At 39.4% G+C, this 21954-nt stretch overlaps 2 protein-coding genes and 1 pseudogene across 2 annotated transcripts; all 3 read right to left on the bottom strand.

The window, feature by feature from the left end:
* Positions 1-461: 461 nt before the first annotated feature.
* LOC125020302 lies at positions 462-3410 on the bottom strand (annotated as a pseudogene).
* Positions 3411-5034: 1624 nt separating this feature from the next.
* Positions 5035-9622, bottom strand: LOC125019708 (major histocompatibility complex class I-related gene protein-like). Its single transcript, XM_047604671.1, has 7 exons — positions 9451-9622; positions 8910-9176; positions 8311-8589; positions 7895-8188; positions 6922-7026; positions 5842-5859; positions 5035-5736 (listed from the first exon to the last, which is right to left on the bottom strand). Exons 1-7 carry the CDS (start codon positions 9542-9544, stop codon positions 5711-5713), a joined length of 1083 nt encoding a protein of 360 aa, XP_047460627.1. The 5' UTR covers positions 9545-9622; the 3' UTR covers positions 5035-5710.
* Positions 9623-12403: 2781 nt separating this feature from the next.
* Positions 12404-21397, bottom strand: LOC125019726. Its single transcript, XM_047604692.1, has 8 exons — positions 21227-21397; positions 18414-18710; positions 17686-17739; positions 15410-15694; positions 14872-15003; positions 14590-14625; positions 14054-14086; positions 12404-13715 (listed from the first exon to the last, which is right to left on the bottom strand). The coding sequence occupies exons 1-8, from the start codon at positions 21294-21296 to the stop codon at positions 13660-13662; spliced, it is 963 nt and encodes a 320-aa protein (XP_047460648.1). The 5' UTR covers positions 21297-21397; the 3' UTR covers positions 12404-13659.
* Between the last annotated feature and the right edge of the window lie 557 nt (positions 21398-21954).

Below are 21954 nucleotides of genomic sequence, written 5' to 3' on the forward strand. Positions count from 1 at the left end.
TTGCCTCTTTCCCATCCTGCCACCACTGCAGCACCTTTTGTGGTATTGTTAATTATCCTTTTCCTCTATCCCCTGTCTCATCTGTTACCGTTCTGCATCTGGGTCCTCCCTTAAAACCCAGAGACCTGACACAGTTTTTCAGAGAGTTCAGGGCTGTTCTCAGGATCTGTAAGGTCAGAAACAAACTGAGTAAAGGGTCCATTCATAGTAAATAAAAAACAAACAGATTTTTAGATCAGTTGAAACAGAATAAAATTAGCTTTACTTACCAGGTGGAAGATGTTGGTCTGAAAGGAAAAGACAAGACACATCATTTAGAATAAAGAAAGGTTACTGGAATTCACAACAGAATAAAGAACAATTTAAATGGTCCACATGAGGTTAGAACAGAGGTACATCCCACTTCATTTACTTTGTATCCGTATGAAATGAAACTCTTCTTTAAATCCTTACAATCTGGTTAGATAAATTATCAACTAACCTGCAGGACAAGGCCTTAAATATCCAACTAACCACATTCATGTCCTCTTACCCCAGTTGGTTCTGATCTGTGTTTCATCCAGTTTGGTGATGATGTCGTCCTCCACACCAGAGAGATGAAACACACAGTCGTACCTCCTCCAGTCTTCAAGGGAGACTGATGATATGTCCAGGTCAACATTCATCTGGAAGGATCCATTATGGTTGGGGAGGATCTCTCCATGTTCCACTCCTTCATGAATCTCCTCTCCATCTTTCCTCCAGAACATCATGGCTCTGTCAGGGTAGAAACCTGTAGCGTGGCAGCTGACTGGAGAGGAGGGAGTCTTCTGGAGGAGAGACACTGAGGGGACGTCTGCAGGGAGAGAGATGGTTCAATAAACCTTTGGACTGTTTACTGTGAACTATGGGTTAGAAACTGAAAGTTGTACACATTGGCAAACTGTATAAACAATACATTGGGTAATTACCTGTTCTCTGCAGAAAGATCATCCAATACTTCAAATACTTCTTCAGCAAATTAGGACAAACATTTATGCAATAATTTTTATTGAATTGTAGTCTAGCTTTATCAGTATCCCATCTGTTTGGTGGTGACAGCGTGTGGTTTTGGTGCAGTCCAAGTCAGTGTCTGCAGGTCCAGTGAAATGAAGTCTTCTCCATCATAACCATACTGATTATAACCTGTGATATCACCAGTCTCATCATCCCATTCACAGCCATTCATCCTCTGAAGGACATGGACATCTGAGAAAGAGACAGACCAGAACCAACAGAGTCACCTGGACGGATAGAAACAGCCAGGAGGACAGAGACTGCTGGAAACTGGACACTCAATGTTTATTATAAACAACGGTTACATTACACAACAAAATAAATGCTAGCCTTGTGTACTCTTACTTCTACAGTGTGGAAGGTTTGTTTGTTTTGTGTATGTCTCTCTCTTCCTCTTTTAATGCAAGTGGGAATTGGAAGATTGGCTGCCACCTCTGACCTCCAGCAGAGCAGAGCATTGGCTCTAATTCTGTTTGGCTTAGCGTACTAGGAAAGTTTATGGTGGGGAGGTAAGGCTGAGGTACCCTTTACATTCTGTGGGCTGATGCCACTGCTGTTAAGTTTTGTTCAACCACTTTTGTAGAGAAGATAATCAGGCCTTTTCTTTTCCTTTCCTTTCTACACAGAAAGCACTAAGCTAGGCCCTATTTTTGTTTCTTTTGTTTGGTAAATCCCCCACAGCTCCTCCTCCCCCCACATTTCAAATCTTTATGTGTTGTTCAGTTATTTAAATATTGTAAGTAAACCCTTTGTTCATGTGCCTTGAGTAGCTGTCAGTGTTTTTCTTTCTGTTTGTGACCTGTAAAAAGAAACGTAACAGTTGATGTTACGTTGATATGTTGATACATCTGCAGCAGATGAGTTTAAAGTATTCAACAGAAAACTGTGACATTACCTCCAGTTTGGTTTAAGCGCTGCTTCAAACCGTGAATGTTGGCTCTGAAGGAACGTTGACTATTTAAACATCTGTCAGTGTACCACTTCAAGTGCTGTGGGTCATCTTTTAGTAATTTCTCCATCCAGTTCTGTTTGGGTTCAACTCTCCGTATGTTACTGTCACAATAACCTACCTGAACACCATCAACTACTGCTACTCCCACAAACTCTGGGAAGGTTGGTATCCCAGAAGATGCAGTGATGAAACATTGCAGGGAGTGTTTCACTGTTGGACAAAAATGTACAGGTTTAAAGTGACATTTGTACAATGAGCCTTTATGAGTCACACACTCATAGCTCTGATGTTGAAAGTCAGGCTTATTTTAATGAAAAGAATAAGTAAATAAATAAAAATGCAGACATTATATAGGCCTGACTTTCAATATCGGAGCTATGAGTCTGACTCCACTCCAGTTTTAACATTTAGCTTTAACATTTAACATTTAGATACAATATTTAGATACATCACATTTACTAAAAGCTATATGTAAATGTTGAAGATTATCTTATATGTTGAATGTTATATCTAAGTCAATGGGAGATGTGTGAACATATATGTATAAGTATATCCACTTCTTAACGTGAACACTGCCTTGTTTGTTGTAATTTACCTTTTTTATATACACATTTTTTTTTGGATGTTTTCATATTCTATTCTTTTTTTAGTAAGTATGAATAAAAGCATACCTTATCTTAAATATTAAATGTTGAATGTTATATCTAAATATTAAATGTTGAATCTAAATATAAATGCTAAATGTAACTGTTGGAGAAACTAAATATTTAGCTGATATGCTTACTGAAGTACCAAAATAAAAGCTTCATTCTGAGGAGTGTTTTGATATGACTGCATCTCTATGTTGGTCTCTCTCCGTGCTGAACTTCGCTGACTGACTGACTGACTGCATGTGCCCGATTCACTGAAAAATATCGGAAGAGTGATTTTGAACTGAGATTCAGATTTTCTTCAATGCATCCACATGTTCGGCTGCAGCGCGGAGACTCCTTCCGGCTCTGAACCACAGAACCGGTACATTTGCCCTCCAACTAGCTTAGCATAGCGTAGCGTGGAGGTACAACTATCTAGCTGAAGTAGCAGTAGATGTAGTCGGCTTTTTCACAGATTAGTTAGTGATCAGTGCTCCGTGTGTCCTCAGGGCTCCACCAGTGCTGAACATGGCACTACTCCGGGGTCAGTGACACCCACTGTCTCTACGGGAGCAAACTCAACTAACTGTGCTTTTAATCTTTGTGCGAGATGTTTACTAGTATTTAAACACCAGTATTTATCTATAAGCAATGTTTTAGGAATCCCTTGTGATGTAAATGTGCTTGTGCATTTTCATTAATTTCCAGGCTCAGTAGCTCTGAAAAAAAAAATCGTGTTTAATTATTATTTTAATATTTTTTTATATAATTATTTGATTGCTTACCGACATCTTGTCCATTCCTGTACCTACCTGTTACCAGTTCCAAGCAAAGGAAACTGCTGCTTTGTCATCCATCAATTACACAATATGTTGTTGACAGTCATCTAGTAATATACTCTATATTTCTACACATGCAGTTTCTATATCTGATAATTATTCTAGTGCTGCTCTTTTTTGGCATAGTCATTTTTAAAGTGTGAAAATAAACAGACACCAACTTTAGATAGCAGGTGGCAGAACACGCTTTATTTCCAGAATACTCATTGAGTTTCAGTTCATAAAAATGGGTGTGTAACCATGGTTGCAGGTGTTCAAGTCTCTGTTGAAACACTCAGTCCTTTGGTTGTGCACATAACAACACAGTCATCACTCATGAAGTTCTCTGGAGGCATCAGTAGACATATGAAATTTGAACACTATGTACTGTTCTTCTCCTGGATGATGCACCTGCTGAGTCCATCCTCCACGGTCATGGTCTTACAAGATGAACCACAGTCTCCTGATAAAGAAAATAAAATAAATAAACAAATAAATAAAACACCAACACATTAAGTTTTACAATACATAAACGAGAGTGAGCTCTTACGTGCTTTTTAAATAGTTTGGCCTTGTTCAGAGCTGGTGAAGCCCTGAGGAGACATTTCTATCCAGATACAGTAGCATTAGCTTTAAGATTATGTGGATTATAAATGTCCAGCAGACAGCACGGCGCTGCAGAATCAAGACAAATGCGCTTTTCACGAATCACTTTGATCACAAACTAATCTTGCAAAGCGCCGGCTACATCCGCTGCTAGTTTAAGCTGCCTAGACAGTTTTAGCTCCACGATAGTGGAAGGAAAAGACTTACCGCTGCAGGAAGGAGTCGCCGTGTTGTAACTGTTGCTGGAACATGAAGATGCATTGATGAACGTCTGAATTTCAGTCAAAAATCGTTCTTCCAATGTTCAGACACACAGTCAGCCAGTGAGGGGCAGCACGGAGAGAACCTCTGACAGCAGCGTGGTGTTTTGCAGCTAAATGTGGGAAAAATTGCTGTTCACTCAAACATGTGCAGCTTTACAAACGGCACCTCATATTAACCCCCCTGGTTATATAGACAATAAACCAGAGGTCTTATGATACTGAGACGTACTGGCACAAATGCACACAACACCCACAAGAAACAAACAAAGTGAACAATTTAGCTCCTGCAGACCTGTCACCAAGGATGGACTGGTCATCTGCATACCACCAACATTTTCCCCGTGGGCCGACAGTCCCAACACTTTGTTTTTTATTGTAGTAAAATGCAGGTTTGCATGTTTTTTGTCTGAGATTCACTATGGTGCAAAGGTCACTGCGTCTATGGGTGTAACTGATATCTGAAAACTGAAATGGATGTCTTGGTTGGATTAGACGGGAAAGCTGTTTCAGTTTCCTTCCACTAGAGGGCGACAACAACCATAAAATGGTCACCGAGGTAAAACTGTCAGGACATTTTCTGATCTTCAGGTATAATTGTAATAACTGAGAAATAAAATGATGACGATGTTAAAAGAGTGATTTTAAATGCAGTTCTAATTATTTATCTGTCAGTGTTGTGAGTTGCTCAGGTGATGATGTTACCTGAGCTGGTGTGTTTTGGACTTTAGCATCAGACAAGTAGAGACAAGCAGCTTTAGATGAAGCAGAAACACATGATAAGATCTAGAGACACATTCACATTTTCTCATTTGCTTTATTGGAAAGACTGTAATTATTTATTCACAGGTACAAATGTGTTTTCAACCTAAATCACAGTATGAACTAAAACCAGCTCAGATGGTTGGTTCAGCATTTAAACATATTCATTAGGATCTTCATACACATTAAAGTTCAATCAATACAATGAGCTGTAAGAGAACAAGTAACTGCTGTGAGAGTTCAGGTGAGCTCACATTTAAACATCATCATCATCATCATCATCATCAGATGTGTACAGTCCTTGTTACTGATAAAGCTGGTGGAGACTGAAAAAATAAACTTTTAACATGAGAAAGATCTTTTAATTAAAAACAAATATATTACTTTTATATATTCTGTTTTGCTTGCATAGATTAAAATTATATTTTATCCTCAGGGAGGTGACGACCAGTGAAACAGTTACAAAGCTCCAGTCTACTTTCATCTATTGTGTGTTAACCCAGAGAGAAGAACACAACGTGGCTCAAGAAAAACATCTTCTCAACTGTGGCATCAAAACATTATAGAGCAGAAAATGATGCTGAGTTTGGTTTGACAGACTAACGAGTTATGAATCAACTCCATCAGGTTTCTGGATCCAGTCTCTCAGAGACTCAGAGCTTCTTCACTATCTGTAAGGTCAGAAACAAACAGAGTTAAAGGTCAACTCATAGTCTGGAGAAATCATCAACAGTTTGTTAGATCAGATGAAACAGAATAAAATCAGTTTTACTTACCAGGTGGAGCCTTTTGGTCTGAAATGAAAAGTAAAGACATGTCATTTCAGTTCTAGTTGTTAATGTCAGAATATCTTTCATCATCTTATCTCCAGTGAATATGATCCTCTTCTACTCACTCAAGAAACATGTAGCTTGGCAGCTGAAAAAAACACATCTATTCCTACACTACAATAGTGAGTTAATTCACCCATCTTGATGGACTAGACATCATTAGACATTATTACAGAGAGATTTGAGTTATGGTTTAAAGCCTGCATCAGCGTTAGAATCATTAAACCAGTGTCGTCACTTATTAAAAGCTGCCAGTCCTTGTTGATGGAGTGATGCTCTGCACACAAACCAAACCAAACTTTATTATTGGATGTCAACAGAAATGTAAACAATAACAGCAAAATCCAGGAAATGCATCTTTAACTTTATTTATGTCAGTAGACAGGAGAAAACAGAGACAGATGTAAAACACAAACTGGCTTCAAGTAGAACTGGATCTTTTACACCTGGGGTGCTAAGATTCTTCCCAGTGGACGGACAGAACTGAATCCAAGGGAGGGTTGTGGACCAAAATGGAAATATGGGTATATACAGCATGCACATGCAAAATAAACACTATCACAAATTAATTTTGAAAAATGAATGACACTGGTTATTGTGCTTCACATTTATGTTCAAAAATGACTGAACATCTATCTGGCTTCTTTAAATAAGAAAAATAATTGAAGAAATATTTGAAGTCAGACATAGATCGTTACTGGGCTTGGACCTATTGTAAATCTTCAAATACAGAGACATTTATTAAAATGAACAAAGTAACATGGGATAAGGTCTCCCTTGAGCTTCCAAAACAGGATGTTGTTAGTGGGGCCTTTGAGGGGAGTTGGATTTCTTTGTGGATTCAACTCCAAACCTAACCTAACCCTAGCCTATAAATCCATCTGTAATCTGCCTTAAAACAAGTATTGTCTCTTTAGTCTTTAAACTGTCAAGACAAAGAAACAGAGAGACAAATTTACTGATTTACTGATTCAACACTACGACAGGATTGAAATATTAAAAGAACATCTCCTTTTCTCCTCTCACCGTTTATTTTGTTCCTCCAGATGATGAGTCCACTGATGGCGACCACCACCAGGAGCAGCAGTCCAACACCTCTGACTATTAAAAGACCACGAGGGTAACCTGGAACTGGGACGACAGGACATTCACACTTCAGCCTTAAATGTCAGAACCAGTGTTTTTGGCAGCCTGTTTAGATTTAGTCTTAGTCTTCTGGATGAAAATGCTCACATTTTAGTCATTTCTATGCAATAGTCTTAGACATGTTTTAGTCAATGAAAACTCAAAAAGGTTCAAACTAAATAGAAAAAGTATTAGAGTTTTAATAAAGTAATAATTAATAATAAGAATTGGAAATTGGAATCAATGTTGACAGGTTGTATCAAGTATTGCAATTCATAAAACAACTGTTAACCTTAAGGTTTTGTATAATAACCAGATTCCCACCAGATTTATAGCTGTAGTCTACACTTTGCCATTGGTGGAGATGCTGTACTTCATTGCTGTTGGGTGGAAACCTCTTATCTCAGTATTTCAACTTGTGTTATTTAATCATGAATTGATGCCCTACTGCATTATTCAAGAGCATCACATAAAAATTGTGAAATTAGCAGATCTACAGTCAACACATTGCGACACATTGTGAGTTTGTGGATCGGCTGTTTTCACCAATAAGTACAATAATAAATAAATGGTTTTAGACGTACAAGGTTTCCAAATACTTTCTGATCAGCTTTTATGCACCAAGATACACTGGTCTGAGTGAACGGACCAACTGGAGATCAGCTCTGTGATGGAGAGTCGGCTTGTAATTAGAGTTCATTAAAACGTCTTACAGTTAGTTAACTCACATCTATTTGTATGTTCTAGACCTCATGTCTGCACTATAATGTATAATGTTGAAGCAATGCACACAGATAAACACACATATTTAAATCAGCTGCAAGGCTTAAAAAGTGAAATGTTTTGATCGTGTTTTCAAATTTTTAAATCGTACCTGTGTTGGTTCTGATCTGTGTTTCATACAGTTTGGTGATGATGTCCTTCACACCAGAGAGCTGAAACACACACTCATACTTCCCCCAGTCTGAGACTGATGAAAAGTCCAGGTCAACATTCAGCTGGAAGGATCCATCATGGTTGGGGAGGATCTCTCCTTGTTCCACTCCTTCATGAATCTCCTCTCCATCTTTCCTCCAGAACATCATGGCTCTGTCAGGGTAGAAACCTGTAGCGTGGCAGCTGACTGGAGAGGAGGGAGTCTTCTGGAGGAGAGACACTGAGGCGACGTCTGGAGGGAGACAGATGGTGATAGGTGCATTTTTGTTTTTGTATTTGCTGAAATATTTTATGAGATTGCCGCAAACAGACATGTTGTCATATATGAAACTGCACCAGGTCATGTGATTCTACCTTTCCTCATTAAAAAGCTCCTCCCGTAGTTCAAATACTTCTTCAGCCTCTCGGGACAAAGCTGAGTGAGATGATTGACAGTGTGAGATAATCCAGCTCTGTTTGATTCCCACTTATGTTTGGTGATGACAGCCTCAGCTCTCACAGCGATCCACGTCTTTGAGTACAAATCAAACATTATGAAGTCTTCTCCATTGTAGCCAAACTGATAAAAACCACGAATCTCTGAAGTCTCCTCGTCCCATTCACATTCAAACATTCTCTGCATAGTGTGGACACCTGAGAGACAGACAGAGACTAATGTAGTCAAACAGATACTAAAACTATGATCTGAAGCTATTAATTACTGACCTACTTATTATGTTGCTATTTTATTTTGTGTTTACATGGATGAAGCCTTTTCTTATAACTGTAGGAAATAACAGTTTCTACTGTATTTTTACTAATGTCACTGGTCTTGGATGTAAATGTTTTCTACATCTGGTGATGTGCATGAACAGATTCTTAATGTGTTACAATAAAAAGATTTTCCAATAAATACATAGGGTTGTAAGTCTTTACCAAACTGAAGTGCTTAAGTGTGTGAAACTAAAATGTACCTTCTGTCTGGTTAAAGTTTAACGTCAGATCCTCCGTGATGTTATGGAAGAAACTGTGACTTTCCCGACACTCATTGTTGTACCAGTCTATCTGTGCTGGGTCGTCTTCCATCAGCTTTGTCATCCAGTTCTGTCTGGGTTCTGCTCTTTGGATGTTGCTGTCACAGTAAAGAACTCCAACTCCATCAACCATTGCAACACCAACAAACTCTGGCAGGTTTCTGTCTCCCAGCGATCCAGTGAAGTAAACACTCAGACTGTGAGTCACTGTAAAGCAAAGGTATTCTATTAAATTTAACATTTTCTTTGAAATCGAACCATATCAAAATGTATCAGTACCCAACATATTGTTCTTGTTCTACATCAGATCTAGATTCTAAAGTTTAGTTTCACAAAGTAACAATTTGGTTAGAGTTTAGTTTATTTTCTTAGAGATGACAAAGAGTGTGACGTCCAGATATAAATAAATATGCGTCATAGCTTTGTGTGTTTTTCTAAAAATTCCTTTCCTACAAAAGACTGAAGTAAAACACAAACTTACTTGAAGATGCACCATGACAGAAGAGGAGCAACAAGAATAGACGTTCCATCATGTTGTAGGTGAGATGACATGGATTTGGAGTCTTAAGAGACATAAATTCACATCGAATGCACAGGCTCAAACAATCTGACGCCCGTTTGATGTTTTACAGAGTGTGATCACATTCACCACAAGCCACTGACGTTTTGTTGGTGAGAAACAGCAGAGCCCAACGTGGGCTCCTCCATCTCATAACTTAAACATTAAAACATCTTCATTTGTGTTCATTTCAGTTGTGTTTGCAGCAAAGATCATTAAATGTACCGTAGAAATGGCATTTTCTGTGTAACTGGATTCATCTGATATATGGAAACTTTTAATAAATGAAAAAGCATAAAGGTAGTTCAGATATTATATATTATTAATCATATACTGAAAACTGACAACAGACCTGATGGCCATCAATAAATTAATTAAATAAATGGTTAATTACTCTCCAACAAATAATAACGTAACATTTAAACATAATATTTAACAAGTAAATGCACCCCTCTTCCCCCTTGCATTGCAGTGGTATAATCCACCTCTCTCGTTTACCCCTCCCTCCCCCACGAAGCCACAGACTTTAGGTTTGACTAATGTTGGGTTGAACAGGAACGTGGCTCAAAAGAGGAAGTGTAGGCTATTTTCTTCTTCGGAGCATTCTGAGGACACACATGCTATCTACATGGGGGATAATCGCTGGAGGGAAGTGACAGTGCTTAAAATTAATTTTCATCTGTTCCTCTTTGTTTTTTTGTTTATTAGTGCAAACTTTATTTTATGACATGAAAGGTAATGAGGAGGATGTAATAATTTTTTTTTACAAACGCTTTGCACTGTATGAGGGGCCGTAAGGGACATTATTGAGAATTACCATCCACACACACTACTGAAACGTTATGGTCTCACAAACACCACTGAAATGTCATGCTCTCATACACACTATTGAAATTTCAGTGTAACAGGAACGTGACTCGAAAGAGGAAGTGTAGGCTATTTTCTTCTTCAGAGCATTCTGAGGACACACATGCTATCTACATGGTGGATGATCGCTAGAGGGAAGTGACAGTACTTATTGCGACCAAGACTGCAAGATTGCAACACTTTTCAGGTTAAAGGCCTGATGTGACACATGTCACAGCATTTCTTAAGGAATGTGGTCAGAACAGCTTAAAAGTGATCTCGGACATGTTTTTAAAGGATTCCATTTGTTGCATGGGTTCAAATGTTCCTTTGCTGCTAAAAACAGCTTTTTTTTTTTTTTTTTTAAAAGTGTTCTCACCAGGCACACCACCTTTTTGGAAGTGATGTCATGGGGACAAAAATTTACATACTGTCACATGACTTTGCCATTATCTTAGCTGAATGTCACTTTGGGACTTCATTGGTTAAATTCAAGATTAACACTCCGTGAGGAGCCTCCCAGAGTATTTAAAGGGTGTGTGACTCCTGTGTCACAGTGGGTCCTTATGGGACAAAGAAGGTCCATTCCAAAATGGGACATGGCCATTATTTCAAGAATGAAAACATCTTCGGTCTGGCACCGCAATGAAAGAAAGATGAGCAGCTTGTACAAAAGGTGTACATTTTAGTGACAAGACAGTGACAACATGTCCACCTCCTAGAGGACACATGAGTGGTTCATCGAGTGTGTGTTTATACTTCATTTAGATGAAGCTCCTGTACTACTGTTACATCATGTCAGTCCTGAAATACAATAAAAGTACCACTGTAATACTGAAATACTTTTGTCAAGGCATCACTAACTCTAGCGGCTCTGAAGACATTCAGTAACAACTTCACCAAAGCTCCTGTGGTACCAGAGAGAAGGAGGCAGCACATAAGCTCTCTGATAAAGTTATTCGAGCTTTAGCTTCAGGACACAGAGAAGGATGAGAGAAATACTGCTTTAGGTCTCAGTTAAAGTATCCCGATGTGTACAGCAGGACGTATCTGGAGTAACAGTACTGGTGAGTTCATGTGTTTATGCTCAGTTCTGTTGTGTTCTACTACTTGCTATGCTTATACAGCATATTGAGACGCACAGATAATGCGATTGAATCTGAGTTTTTAATCGGATAATGCGTGTGCGCATGCTCCACAACCGCTGCGCTGGCGTGTGACCCCGGAACAAAAACGCCGATCGCAGAAGAAGAAGAAGAGAAACGGAGCCGCTAGAAGAACCGTCTGAGGGATAGCGTGGATCTTACCTGCACCAGAAGTAGCGGGAACATTATGTATAGGATTAAAAAATATACTATTATCCATCTGGTTGTTGTTTGAAATGCTACATGAACGACTCTTGTTTATTATATCACGTAATAGGTCACCCGGAAATCGGGCCGTATTAACGTGGTATTATTCCGCTGAAAAGATACGTATTGCCACCTAGTGTGGAGGAAGAGAACAGTTATTCGATTTTCTTGCGCTGCATGTAAACTGGGACAAGGACTGTAGTGAGAAATTTGAATTTTGAGCATAGCTCCATTAAACTCTGCATGTAAACGCAATGATTGTTAGATCCCGCAGTTAACAGGTAAGACAGCAGTTAACTGAATTCAATGACAGCACTACTCAAGCTCTAGGCGGGGTAACTCGCCTGGCTTCTGACCACCTTTAATCCTGACGTCTGCCCCGCTCCCTCACGTCCCCCAGAGCCGCCAGTCAGGGAATCAGCTGGGTCTGGAGTTGAGTCCCGTCAGTTGTGGTGGCTTACCGCTAATGCATCTGTGCACTTGGTACGTGCCAAGTTATAATTAAAAGGCTAGGCTGAAAGCCCTAGGGACATAAACTAGTTCTAAGTGGACTAGATAGACTAGTGTGACCAATAAGAGCTAGGTGTCAGAGCTACCATTTAAGTTGCCTATAAATTTACTGTCATGAGACCATTTGTACCAAAATACAAGGAAAATAATTGTCAAGAGAATTCTTCTGACTTTTAGAGTCAAATTTTATTTGCAGGTTCAGCTTTAGCAATGCGACAGCTCAAAAATCAGTCAAAACCAAAATTAGATATTTGTTGTAATAATAATCATAAATCAGATATTCAATTAAAATGAATCAGCTGTTGTCAAACCAATCATAATCATTTACAGAATATAAGATAAAAATATGGATCAAAAACAATCATTTATGAGCTGGATGGATGGAGTAGGGGTATAGAAAATGTCCTAAAAAAAAGGCGTCGAGTGAGCCACACGGCCAATGCGACCACACCCAAATCCTGTCCTTTTACTGCCCCAGTACGAGCTGGTAAATTAGGGAGGTCCTGTCAAACGATGTTTTTGTCCTTTTGGAAATCCAAAATGCAAACGACAATCCAATCTTCGACTGCTAGGCAGGGGGAATGCAGACAGAACTTTTAAAGCCGAAATAGCACTGCAGAGGAGTTGGCTCAGTCCACATGCAGCATAGTCCATTTCCGAGCTGAAATTCCCGTAATACACTTCTGCATTACATCTTTTATACTGTTATTTTTAAGACACATCCTATCTCTAACACATAATCATGTCTGACCATCACTTATTAATGAATACTTGGACATTAGATAATTTTCTGTACTTTTCCTGACCTGTCCCTAGGCCTGCTGGCCTTTCACTGCCCCTTTTTGCCCACTATTGTTCATCTTACATTCTGTGTATGATATGCATTCACTGAGAAAACACATTTAATCAAAATTACTTAAAATCATAAAAACCATTCTTTAAAAATCTATCAATTCAAGGCCTGATTGCACACACAGTACTGCGCTTTAGGCTGTTGGTTAACCGAGATCTCAACTCCCTTGACAACATCCATTATGAAGTCAGAATTTCTACAAAAATGAATATGGTAAGTGAACAGTGATTGACCAAAAACTATAAGACTTTTCAAAACGAGGATTAATACACCAATACACAAGGTTTGTGTCTACAGTTTAAAGTTTAAATGAAGCCTCTTGGTGAAAGTATGCCGTAGAGAAAAGCAATAGCACACCGAAAAGCAATAGCACACCCATCCCGATCAAACCGCATGTTTTGATATATAACTGAAGTTAAGAGACAAAAAAAGGAGGAAGAGGAAAACTAAAAAGAAGAAGGAAACATTCCTTAGTACTTTAGTTTTCATTACATTCCTCTTAATCTGAGTCTACTGCTACTGATGATGGATGGATGGATTAGATGTTTCTGATTAAGTATTTCTGGAGACTCATTCCATGGCATTTCCATCCAGGAGATTCCTACCATCATGGTTGTAGTCATGGCCTGCAGGAATGAACATCAGTTATTTACAGAGAGAGTTATGATAAAACATGTCGACCTGCTTTTTATCTTGTATCTTTCTTGTTAAATGTTCATTTCTTTTTCTCTAAAACACAAATTCATCCAGATTATGAAAAGAAAGAACACTGAGACTTAACAGAGCTAGACTCTGTTGGTGCTGTGAACAAAATAAAATGAATGTTTTAATAGCGTTAATTAGCTTTAAGCTAACATTGGTTCTAACATCACATGGTGACATTAACAGGACTGTAACTGGATTAATAAAATGTCACTGATGAAATAATTCTACTGAATCAGTAACAGAGAAATAAAACACTGACCTGGTCGAGCAACTACAACCACCATTGTAGGAGCTGTAAATAAAGATCAAGTTGAAGTGAGTTATTTCCTCCAGTCTCATGTTTCTACAACAGTGTGAAGTTGGTTGTAAAATGCTGCAGCCTGTGCAGGACTAACTTGAAGGATCAGGTCAGCATTCAGTATTTTATTGTCAGTAAATGTCAGAACACATTCAGTGTTGGATATCTGCTGATAGAAACATCCACTTGACTCTTAAACTGACTCAGTGACTCCTCTGTCCAGTGTCCACATCTGAGTGTCTGATCATCTCATAACTCTGGATTAGTACAAAAGGCAGCATCAACACTTTATCTGAGGGAAAGGACACTGGACCGATGTTTAAGCTGCTACCAATCTAGTAAATGTGTCTGGATCAGGAGGAGAGTCCAGACAACACATTGTTAGTTTGATGGTGGAGAGAAAAATCCAGAATAACATCAGCCACATGTTTTCAATCAGTCCTGCACAGACACCAACACACACAACATTTAGAACAGGAAGGACAGAATGGACGTACCTGGGGTGTAGATCCGTTGGGCTCTGTTTAGACATCCTGTAAACAGACAGAGAGAGAATAAAGTGATGGTTGATGGTAGAAGTTGTTGCATTGAAGGACTTGTACTTGTTCACAGTCCAATAATAACAGAGCTCTGATAACAGACTCACTCCATTGTTCTTCTGGAAGAAAAAAAGGTTCTGTGGAATCTTGGTGTAAATACACTACAGACAACTCTGGATTACAGGACCTACAATTATTGTTGTTGTCGAACACAGTGAAGATACACAACTCTGAACCTACCAAAGAGGCCTCGGATCCTCAAAACGATCACTAGAATCAGGACCAGGATTGATGCCACTACACCAATGATGGAACCTGCATCTCCATCAGAGCCAGGACCAGGGTCAGAAGGAGAAGCAAGAAGCTGATGATCTAAAACCCAGAAAACATTGCCATCAGTTTGTGTGTTAGTGAAACGTGGATGTAAAGTTTCATGAATGAATGAATTTAATGACTAAACAAAGTGAAATCAGTGGTTAGTGAAGGAGAGAAACATGTGAGCTTCAAAACTAAAGCAGAGTGTCAGAGTATTCTCAGATGAGACTATGTGAAGACAACTTCTACCTGTTCTCTAGTTACAATCATCTCACTCACTTCAGTCCAGTTCAGTTCATCATATATAACAACATGTAATTTGATGTGATTTATGAAGAAGGAGCAGGATCTTTTAAGAACTTTTTCTCCTTCTTGTCTCAAACAATTCATTTTTGGATCAAAAGGAAACATAAGAGAAAACATATTGTAACAAAATTAAATGACAAAAATAATTAACACTTACTCCAAAACATCTCAACTCCTGAACGAGATGCATCATGAATGACTTCACAGCTGTAATTAGACTTGTCTGCATTTTTAATCGTTAAAGAGTCTGTAATCTGGAAGGTGTCTTCTTTGTTTGAACAAACTCCTGAACTCTTCACTCCGTCCACTCTGGTTAGAATATGGCCGTTCCTCTTCATATTCAGAGTGATGTTGTTTGGGTAGAAGCCTGAGACCAAACACACCAAAATGATGTAGTTCCCATCTTCATAGTTCTCTGATAACATCTTCACCTCAGGAGGAGCTGGAAGCAGAAAAGATGAGGTGATGTTTGGAGGGAGGCTACGTAGCAGCATGATACAGACCAATGTCACCACATATGATCAGTTTATAACACTGACATCCTCATAATGAACTGAATCTACAGATACTGGTGACACTAGAAATGAAGGCAGAGAATGAAAAATTTCATGATTTCTATTTCATGATTCAAATAGTACAAGTGCAGCCGCCAGCAGATCAGCCATGACACCGCTCTGCCTGACACCTTAAACAGTTTCTTTGCACTCTTCCACTCTCCCAGCAGCAGAAGGACTGCACATCTTCAGTAACAGCCTCTCGTCCTGCAGCTGCACCAAGTGACCTCCGCCCTGAGGAAGATCAACACCAACGAGGCTGCAGGTCCAGGTATGGTGTTGGGCTGCACCCTGAAATCATGTGCTGACCCACTGGCAGAAGTTTTTTGGACATTTTCAACCTGTCCCTGCCTCTTTCCACGATCCCTGTTTGCCTGAAGTCCTCCATCATCATACCTGTACCCAAAAAAACAACCATCACCTGCCTCAATGATTACCAACCTGTTGCTCTGACCCCAGTCATCATGAAGATGCTTCGAGAGGATCCTCCTAAAACACATCAAAGACAGCATCCCTGCTGACCTGGACTGCCTGCAGTTTGCCTACAGGGAGAACCGTTCCACGGAGGATCCAGTCTCGTTAGCACTTCACACGGCCCTGACTCACCTGCTTGCTATTTGTGGAGTTCAGTTCAGCCTTTAACACTGTTCACACTGAAGCTCGACAACCTCGACATCGCTCTGCTCCTGGATCAGTGGCTTCCTCACCAACAGGCCACAGGTGGTGAGAATCGGGAAGTCCACATCTGCCTCACTGGTCCTCACAATGGCACACCACAAGGCCTCCACTGCCTGGCCATCCACTCCACAAACATGGTAGTGAAGTTTGCGGACGACACCACTTTTGTGGGTCTCATTTCTAACAACGATGAGACCCACTACAGAGAAGACGTCCACAATCTAACACAGTGGTGTTCAAGGAATAACCTGCTGCTGAACACCATCAAGACCAAGGAGGTCATAGGGGATTACAGGAAGTCCAGGAAGACTCAACATGCTCCACTTTGCATAGAGAGGGAGGAGGTGGAGTGTGTGGACAGCATAAAGTTCCTAGGCATCCACATTTCCTGGACCTCTCCTGGACTGTAAACACCTCACACCTGGTGAAGAAGGCTCAATGGCGGCTCTTCTTTCTCAGAAAGCTGAAAAGGGCCGGACTCTCCACTCAGCTGCTCATTAACTTCTACAGGGCCACAATCAAGAGCATCCTGTGCCTCAATGTGACAGTGTGGTACGGCAGCTGCACAGCACTGGAAAGAAAGGACTTGGCTTGCATGGTGAGGACAGTGCAGGGCATTGTGAAATGCTACCAGATCTGGACTGAGTCTACACTGACCGAGTTCAGAGGAGGGCTAGACGCATTACAACAGATCCCACCCATGCAACACACTGTCCGTATCACATCCATAAGGAAAGAGGTACAGGAACATTAAAACAAGGACCAACATACTGAGGGACAGTTTCTTTCCCAGAGCTGTTAAAGCAGTCACCACCCCCCCATAGTGAAACACTCACACCCCAACTCCCTATAAAACTCTCACACATGTACCCCCCTCTCCCCCCCAAATCAAATCATCTCATGTCGATAAATACATTTCATTACATTTGGGATATAATGTAAAGTGTTGCTGCTCTTCAGTGGTACAGGGATATAGCTGGTAATGCTAATGCTAACTGACTTTACATGTATTTTCTACAGTAGGAGGTGTTATGTCCCTGTAATCCGACATGTTGTTCCCTCTACACCACATTAATGTCAGAACGTGTTTAAGTGATGAACTACTTGTTGGTTTCCTACAGTCTGTAGATATTAAACTTAATGTTTGATCTACGTTTCCTGAGACTTGATGGAAATAATTAAATATATTCTCATGTCTTACTTGTGTCTATGAACTTAGATGAAATGATCCGTCCTCCTCCAACAGAGTCAGGAACTAAAACACAGAAACATTCACATTATTTTCATGTTCAGTCTTTCAACACAATCCTGATCTGTTACTGAAATAATGTGGATGTTAAATCATCTTCATCTTCAACAGAGTCAAATGTTTTAGACGTAATAATCTCCTGGAGACAAACTGAGTTCTTGAAACAATCTGAAGCTTTAGAGAAATGAAACACATGTGATCATTTCAACTTTCTACTACATTGATGTCATTCTCATAGGTCTGGTGATCAGCTCCTAGAATCTGTCTCATCAAATCTTTCTGTTAAAGTCACAACTGGAACTACAACAATACCAACATGAAAATAAATGACAAGATTCAAAGAAATCTCAACTATGGTCCTTGTATCAGAGTGAAAATCTCCTCAGTTGTGACTTTATTAACATGTTTAGTTTGAATGTGTTGATGAGGGATGGACTGAGACTGAGAGATTAGACTCTTCTGTCTCTAGGAGATAAACCTCATGGCGTCCATCAGGAGTCAGTTCTTGATCCATCAATGACTCCACTTCACTCACTTATTCACTAAGAAAACCTTTAAACAACTTCACAAAATGGATTTTCAGACCAGAAAACTATTAATCTGATGGACAAACTAGAGAACTACACTAGAAAAGAAAAGAAAACTACGACAAATGATAAAAACTAGAAAAACTTTCTTACCCCAAACCTTCTCAACACGAAACCTGGATAGATCATGACTGACTTCACAGCTGTAATGAGACACTTCAGACTGAGGAACGATCACATGGTCTCTTCTCCGGTAGGTTTGAAATTCTCCCCAGTAGGTGTCTTTATCTGGGTGAACTCCTGTAGTATTCACCCCGTCCTCTTTAGTCAGAACACAGTGATTCTTCTTGATGTTCAGGATGATGTCTGATGTGATGAAGCCTTTGGCTCTGCACGTTAACATCGTGTTATTGCCTAGATCGGTGTTATGCATCTTCACATCAGGTTTATCTGGAAGCAGAAAAGATGAGGTGATGTTTGGAGGAAGGCTACGTAGCAGTACGTAGCTGTAATAACATAAAGTTTCCTGTGTGTTTGTGTGGGTGGGGAGGTGTGTGTTGGTGTAACATAAATGTGTGGGACACAGGGATCAGCAGCATTGACGGCAGAGACATCAAGAGGAGTCCCTGATTAATGAGTTGGTCTCAGCTGTGGCTCTGGCCTACAGGTCAGGGGTTGCCGTGGCAACTCGACGTGGTCGTCAATGATGACAGAAGTAGACAGGGAAAAGGCAAATTTACTCCTTCTTCGCTGGTCTCACATTTGGGCTTACTGTGACAAAACATTAGCTCCTATCAGAAAAACACGCAGACCGTGGGCGTCGTAAGACCTTCCTGAAGGCTTTGGTATGTTATTTGTCTTTCTAGAGTAAATATTTTGGATACACTTGAAAGTTAAAAACAGGGGTCCCTTCTACCTCTCTCAGGAAATCTTTGCATTACAGTCAATGGAGAACAGACAGGGACATGACCGCGGACAGAGGCTCACAGTTTAAATTCTGTACATCTCACTGCTTTGACGAGCACATTGTAAGAGACAGAACAAGTTTGTCTACAACTGTGGGAAAAATCTTGTGTCTAGTGTGTAAACTGTGGCCGGGACGAGCGTGGAAAGACAAAAGTTTCAGACAATTTCAGACACTTTCCTTCACTCTAACTGTTGATGTCACACACTCTGACACAAACATTCCACACAAAACACACTCATTATAAACTCAAAGTTTCTCCCAAAAAAATTATGGTCATTGAACAGTGTCAGATCAAAAACTACGAAACCTATCAAAATATGAATTAATACACCAATACACAAGACTCATGTCTTGTTTAAAGTTTAAAGTTTAAAGGAAGTCTCTAGGTGAAAGAATGCCTGAGCAGTAGACGTTGGGAAAAACTGTCTTTTAAGCTCTTTTTTTTCCGCCTGCCACTTTAATTTTAATGGAAAATTTTTCGCAGTTTTTTCGTGAATTTGTATTTCGCAGAGAAAAGCAATAGCACAGCGATCCCGAACAAACTGCACGTTTTGGTATTTAACTAGTGGGGCGAAAAACGGAAGGAAGATGAAAAATAAGTGAGTAGGGGAAACATGCAGTATAACGATAGTGACTCGGACGTTGGCCCACGGCCCTAATAATAAAAGTGAACATCAGGGATATCAACTTATTAGTGTTAGGACCCATATATGGTCAATACATCCTGAATTAATGAAGAGGCTTTACTTAAAAACATAATATTTATATTCTGTACCAAGGGGTTGAAATAAAAAGTTACACATAAGAAACAACATACAAAATGCCAAAGACAAATACACACACATAAGAAAAATGAGACAGATGCAATACCAGTCTCCCATCCGTGGGTCAAAAGCAAAGAAAATGAGTGCAGCCATCCTCGATATTTAGACACTTTTCTCACTGAACAGATTTATGTAAATAACACGAACACATGGATTAAATCCAGTCAATGAATTCATGAGGGATTTAATACAACAATAGTTGTTAATAGTTGTTAACAATTGTTAATTAATGGACAACACGAGCAATAAACTGATTTAGTTTCTGTTTATTCTCCCATTATTCTCTTTTGCATTGATTCTGTTTATTTACATTTTATATCCTCGTCCTTGTCCACTCAGTTACTGATGTTTTGTTTTTTTACTCACAGAGCTAAAGAAAGAAGTGATCACAGCTGAAAAGTCTTATCATACATTTAAAAAGGTTTATCACAAGAAAGAACAGTGTCAAAAAGCTCCAAACAACTCCAAAAACAGGAAAAGGGGAAGAGATTCTACATCTGAACTTCCTCCAGTCCCTTTGAAATGAAAAAAGATACTCAGATGAAAAGTCTTCTCTAAACTTCATTGATCAGTCGCTTTTTTTAAAAAAAAAAAAGACAAAAAAAACACCTTTTCATTTCAATTCATTGGTGGCAGTTTGACGATCAATTGTTGTTAAACATAATGACCACAAGGTGGCAGTATTTCTAATAATAAGGCTCTGTTATGCAGGTCGTCAGTTGGAAAATAACTAGAGTTAAAGATGAGCTACAGTGAAGTTTAGACAATAAACACAGATCTGCAGAATTTTCCAGACTCTTCCTTCAACACAACAAAGAGATGAATGTTTACTTTTAATAGAGTCTTTTTTTAATTGATGTTTTAATTTAAGTCATTATTTCTAGTCTGGGTTTCCACCGTCCATGTGAAACCATGCAGAGGTTTAGTATTTTAATTTCCATCTCCGTGTGTGTGAGAGGAATAAAATCCTCCAGCACTAAACCCAGAAACACCTTCATCAACTTCTATCACAGTAAACGACACTTAACATGAACCAGTTTATGACTAAAACTCAACAAAGGAGTCACCTGCAACAACTAATTCAACTAAAACTACTCTAAATGTTCAACAGGTAAAATGATTTCCTTTCGTTTTTAACTCGACTCTCACCAAAGGTTCATAAAACAGTGACTTACCGATGTTTACCGTCACTACTGTCCCCAGAAGAACTACAAACACCAGCAGCAACATGTTGAATGAAAACATGATTCTATTCTAGTTTTAGACTTTGCTTCATCAAACTTTTTATCGTGTGTATTTCTCTTGGTCCCAGTCTGATATCAATCACCTTGCTGTTCCCAGAAATGAAGCCGCTAAGGAAGTGAAATAAATGAACCGCAGTTCATCGAGCGGCCGCTTGAGGCTCCAGAGAGAACAAATCATGCTCATAATATTTATGGTCCTTACAAATAGACAAATATACACCAGACATTATGCAAACAGATTCATTATACAAATAGAGTGTGTGTCTTAACTTGTGAGAGTGTCCTGTGAACTGGACTTGGCCCTAAAGACTCTGGATCCAGGAAACGTTCCCTCTGCATTGATCCCACTATAGTTAAAAGGAAAAACCTAATCAGCTGCAATGACACACAAATTAATCAACACTATAACAGTATTGGAATATAACACAGTAATAAAACCAAATGAATGAAGAGAAATATGAAGTTAGAAAGAAAAGTCAGAATGATGCGGAACGATTTGGATCCAACAGTAAAGTTTCTTTCTTTCCCTCGTCTTCAGTTGCATTTTAATCCAAATGTCTCTCCAGTCAGTCTGTGTTTGTTTGTCATTTTTAAAACTGTTCTTAAGTGTGTTTGGCGAACTACTATTATCGTTCTTAATTGGTGAAGACTGGAGGATT

Source organism: Mugil cephalus, chromosome 14 (assembly GCF_022458985.1).
Source record: "Mugil cephalus isolate CIBA_MC_2020 chromosome 14, CIBA_Mcephalus_1.1, whole genome shotgun sequence".
Classification (NCBI taxonomy): Eukaryota; Metazoa; Chordata; class Actinopteri; order Mugiliformes; family Mugilidae; genus Mugil; species Mugil cephalus.

What these genes read in the sequence shown, in the direction of transcription:
- LOC125019708 (XM_047604671.1), bottom strand. Translation starts at nt 9,544, where the DNA reads ATGTCTCTTAAGACTCCAAATCCATGTCATCTCACCTACAACATGATG. An exon ending in CTGTCATGGTGCATCTTCAA is followed by an intron (nt 9,177 to 9,450) that starts GTAAGTTTGTGT and finishes TTTGCTTTACAG; the next exon opens with TGACTCACAGTCTGAGTGTT. An exon ending in GAGCTTTTTAATGAGGAAAG is followed by an intron (nt 8,189 to 8,310) that starts GTAGAATCACAT and finishes GTCTCCCTCCAG; the next exon opens with ACGTCGCCTCAGTGTCTCTC.
- LOC125019726 (XM_047604692.1), bottom strand. Translation starts at nt 21,296, where the DNA reads ATGTTTTCATTCAACATGTTGCTGCTGGTGTTTGTAGTTCTTCTGGGG. An exon ending in AGTAGTGACGGTAAACATCG is followed by an intron (nt 18,711 to 21,226) that starts GTAAGTCACTGT and finishes TTCTGCTTCCAG; the next exon opens with ATAAACCTGATGTGAAGATG. An exon ending in CCAACGGATCTACACCCCAG is followed by an intron (nt 14,087 to 14,589) that starts GTACGTCCATTC and finishes CTTTATTTACAG; the next exon opens with CTCCTACAATGGTGGTTGTA.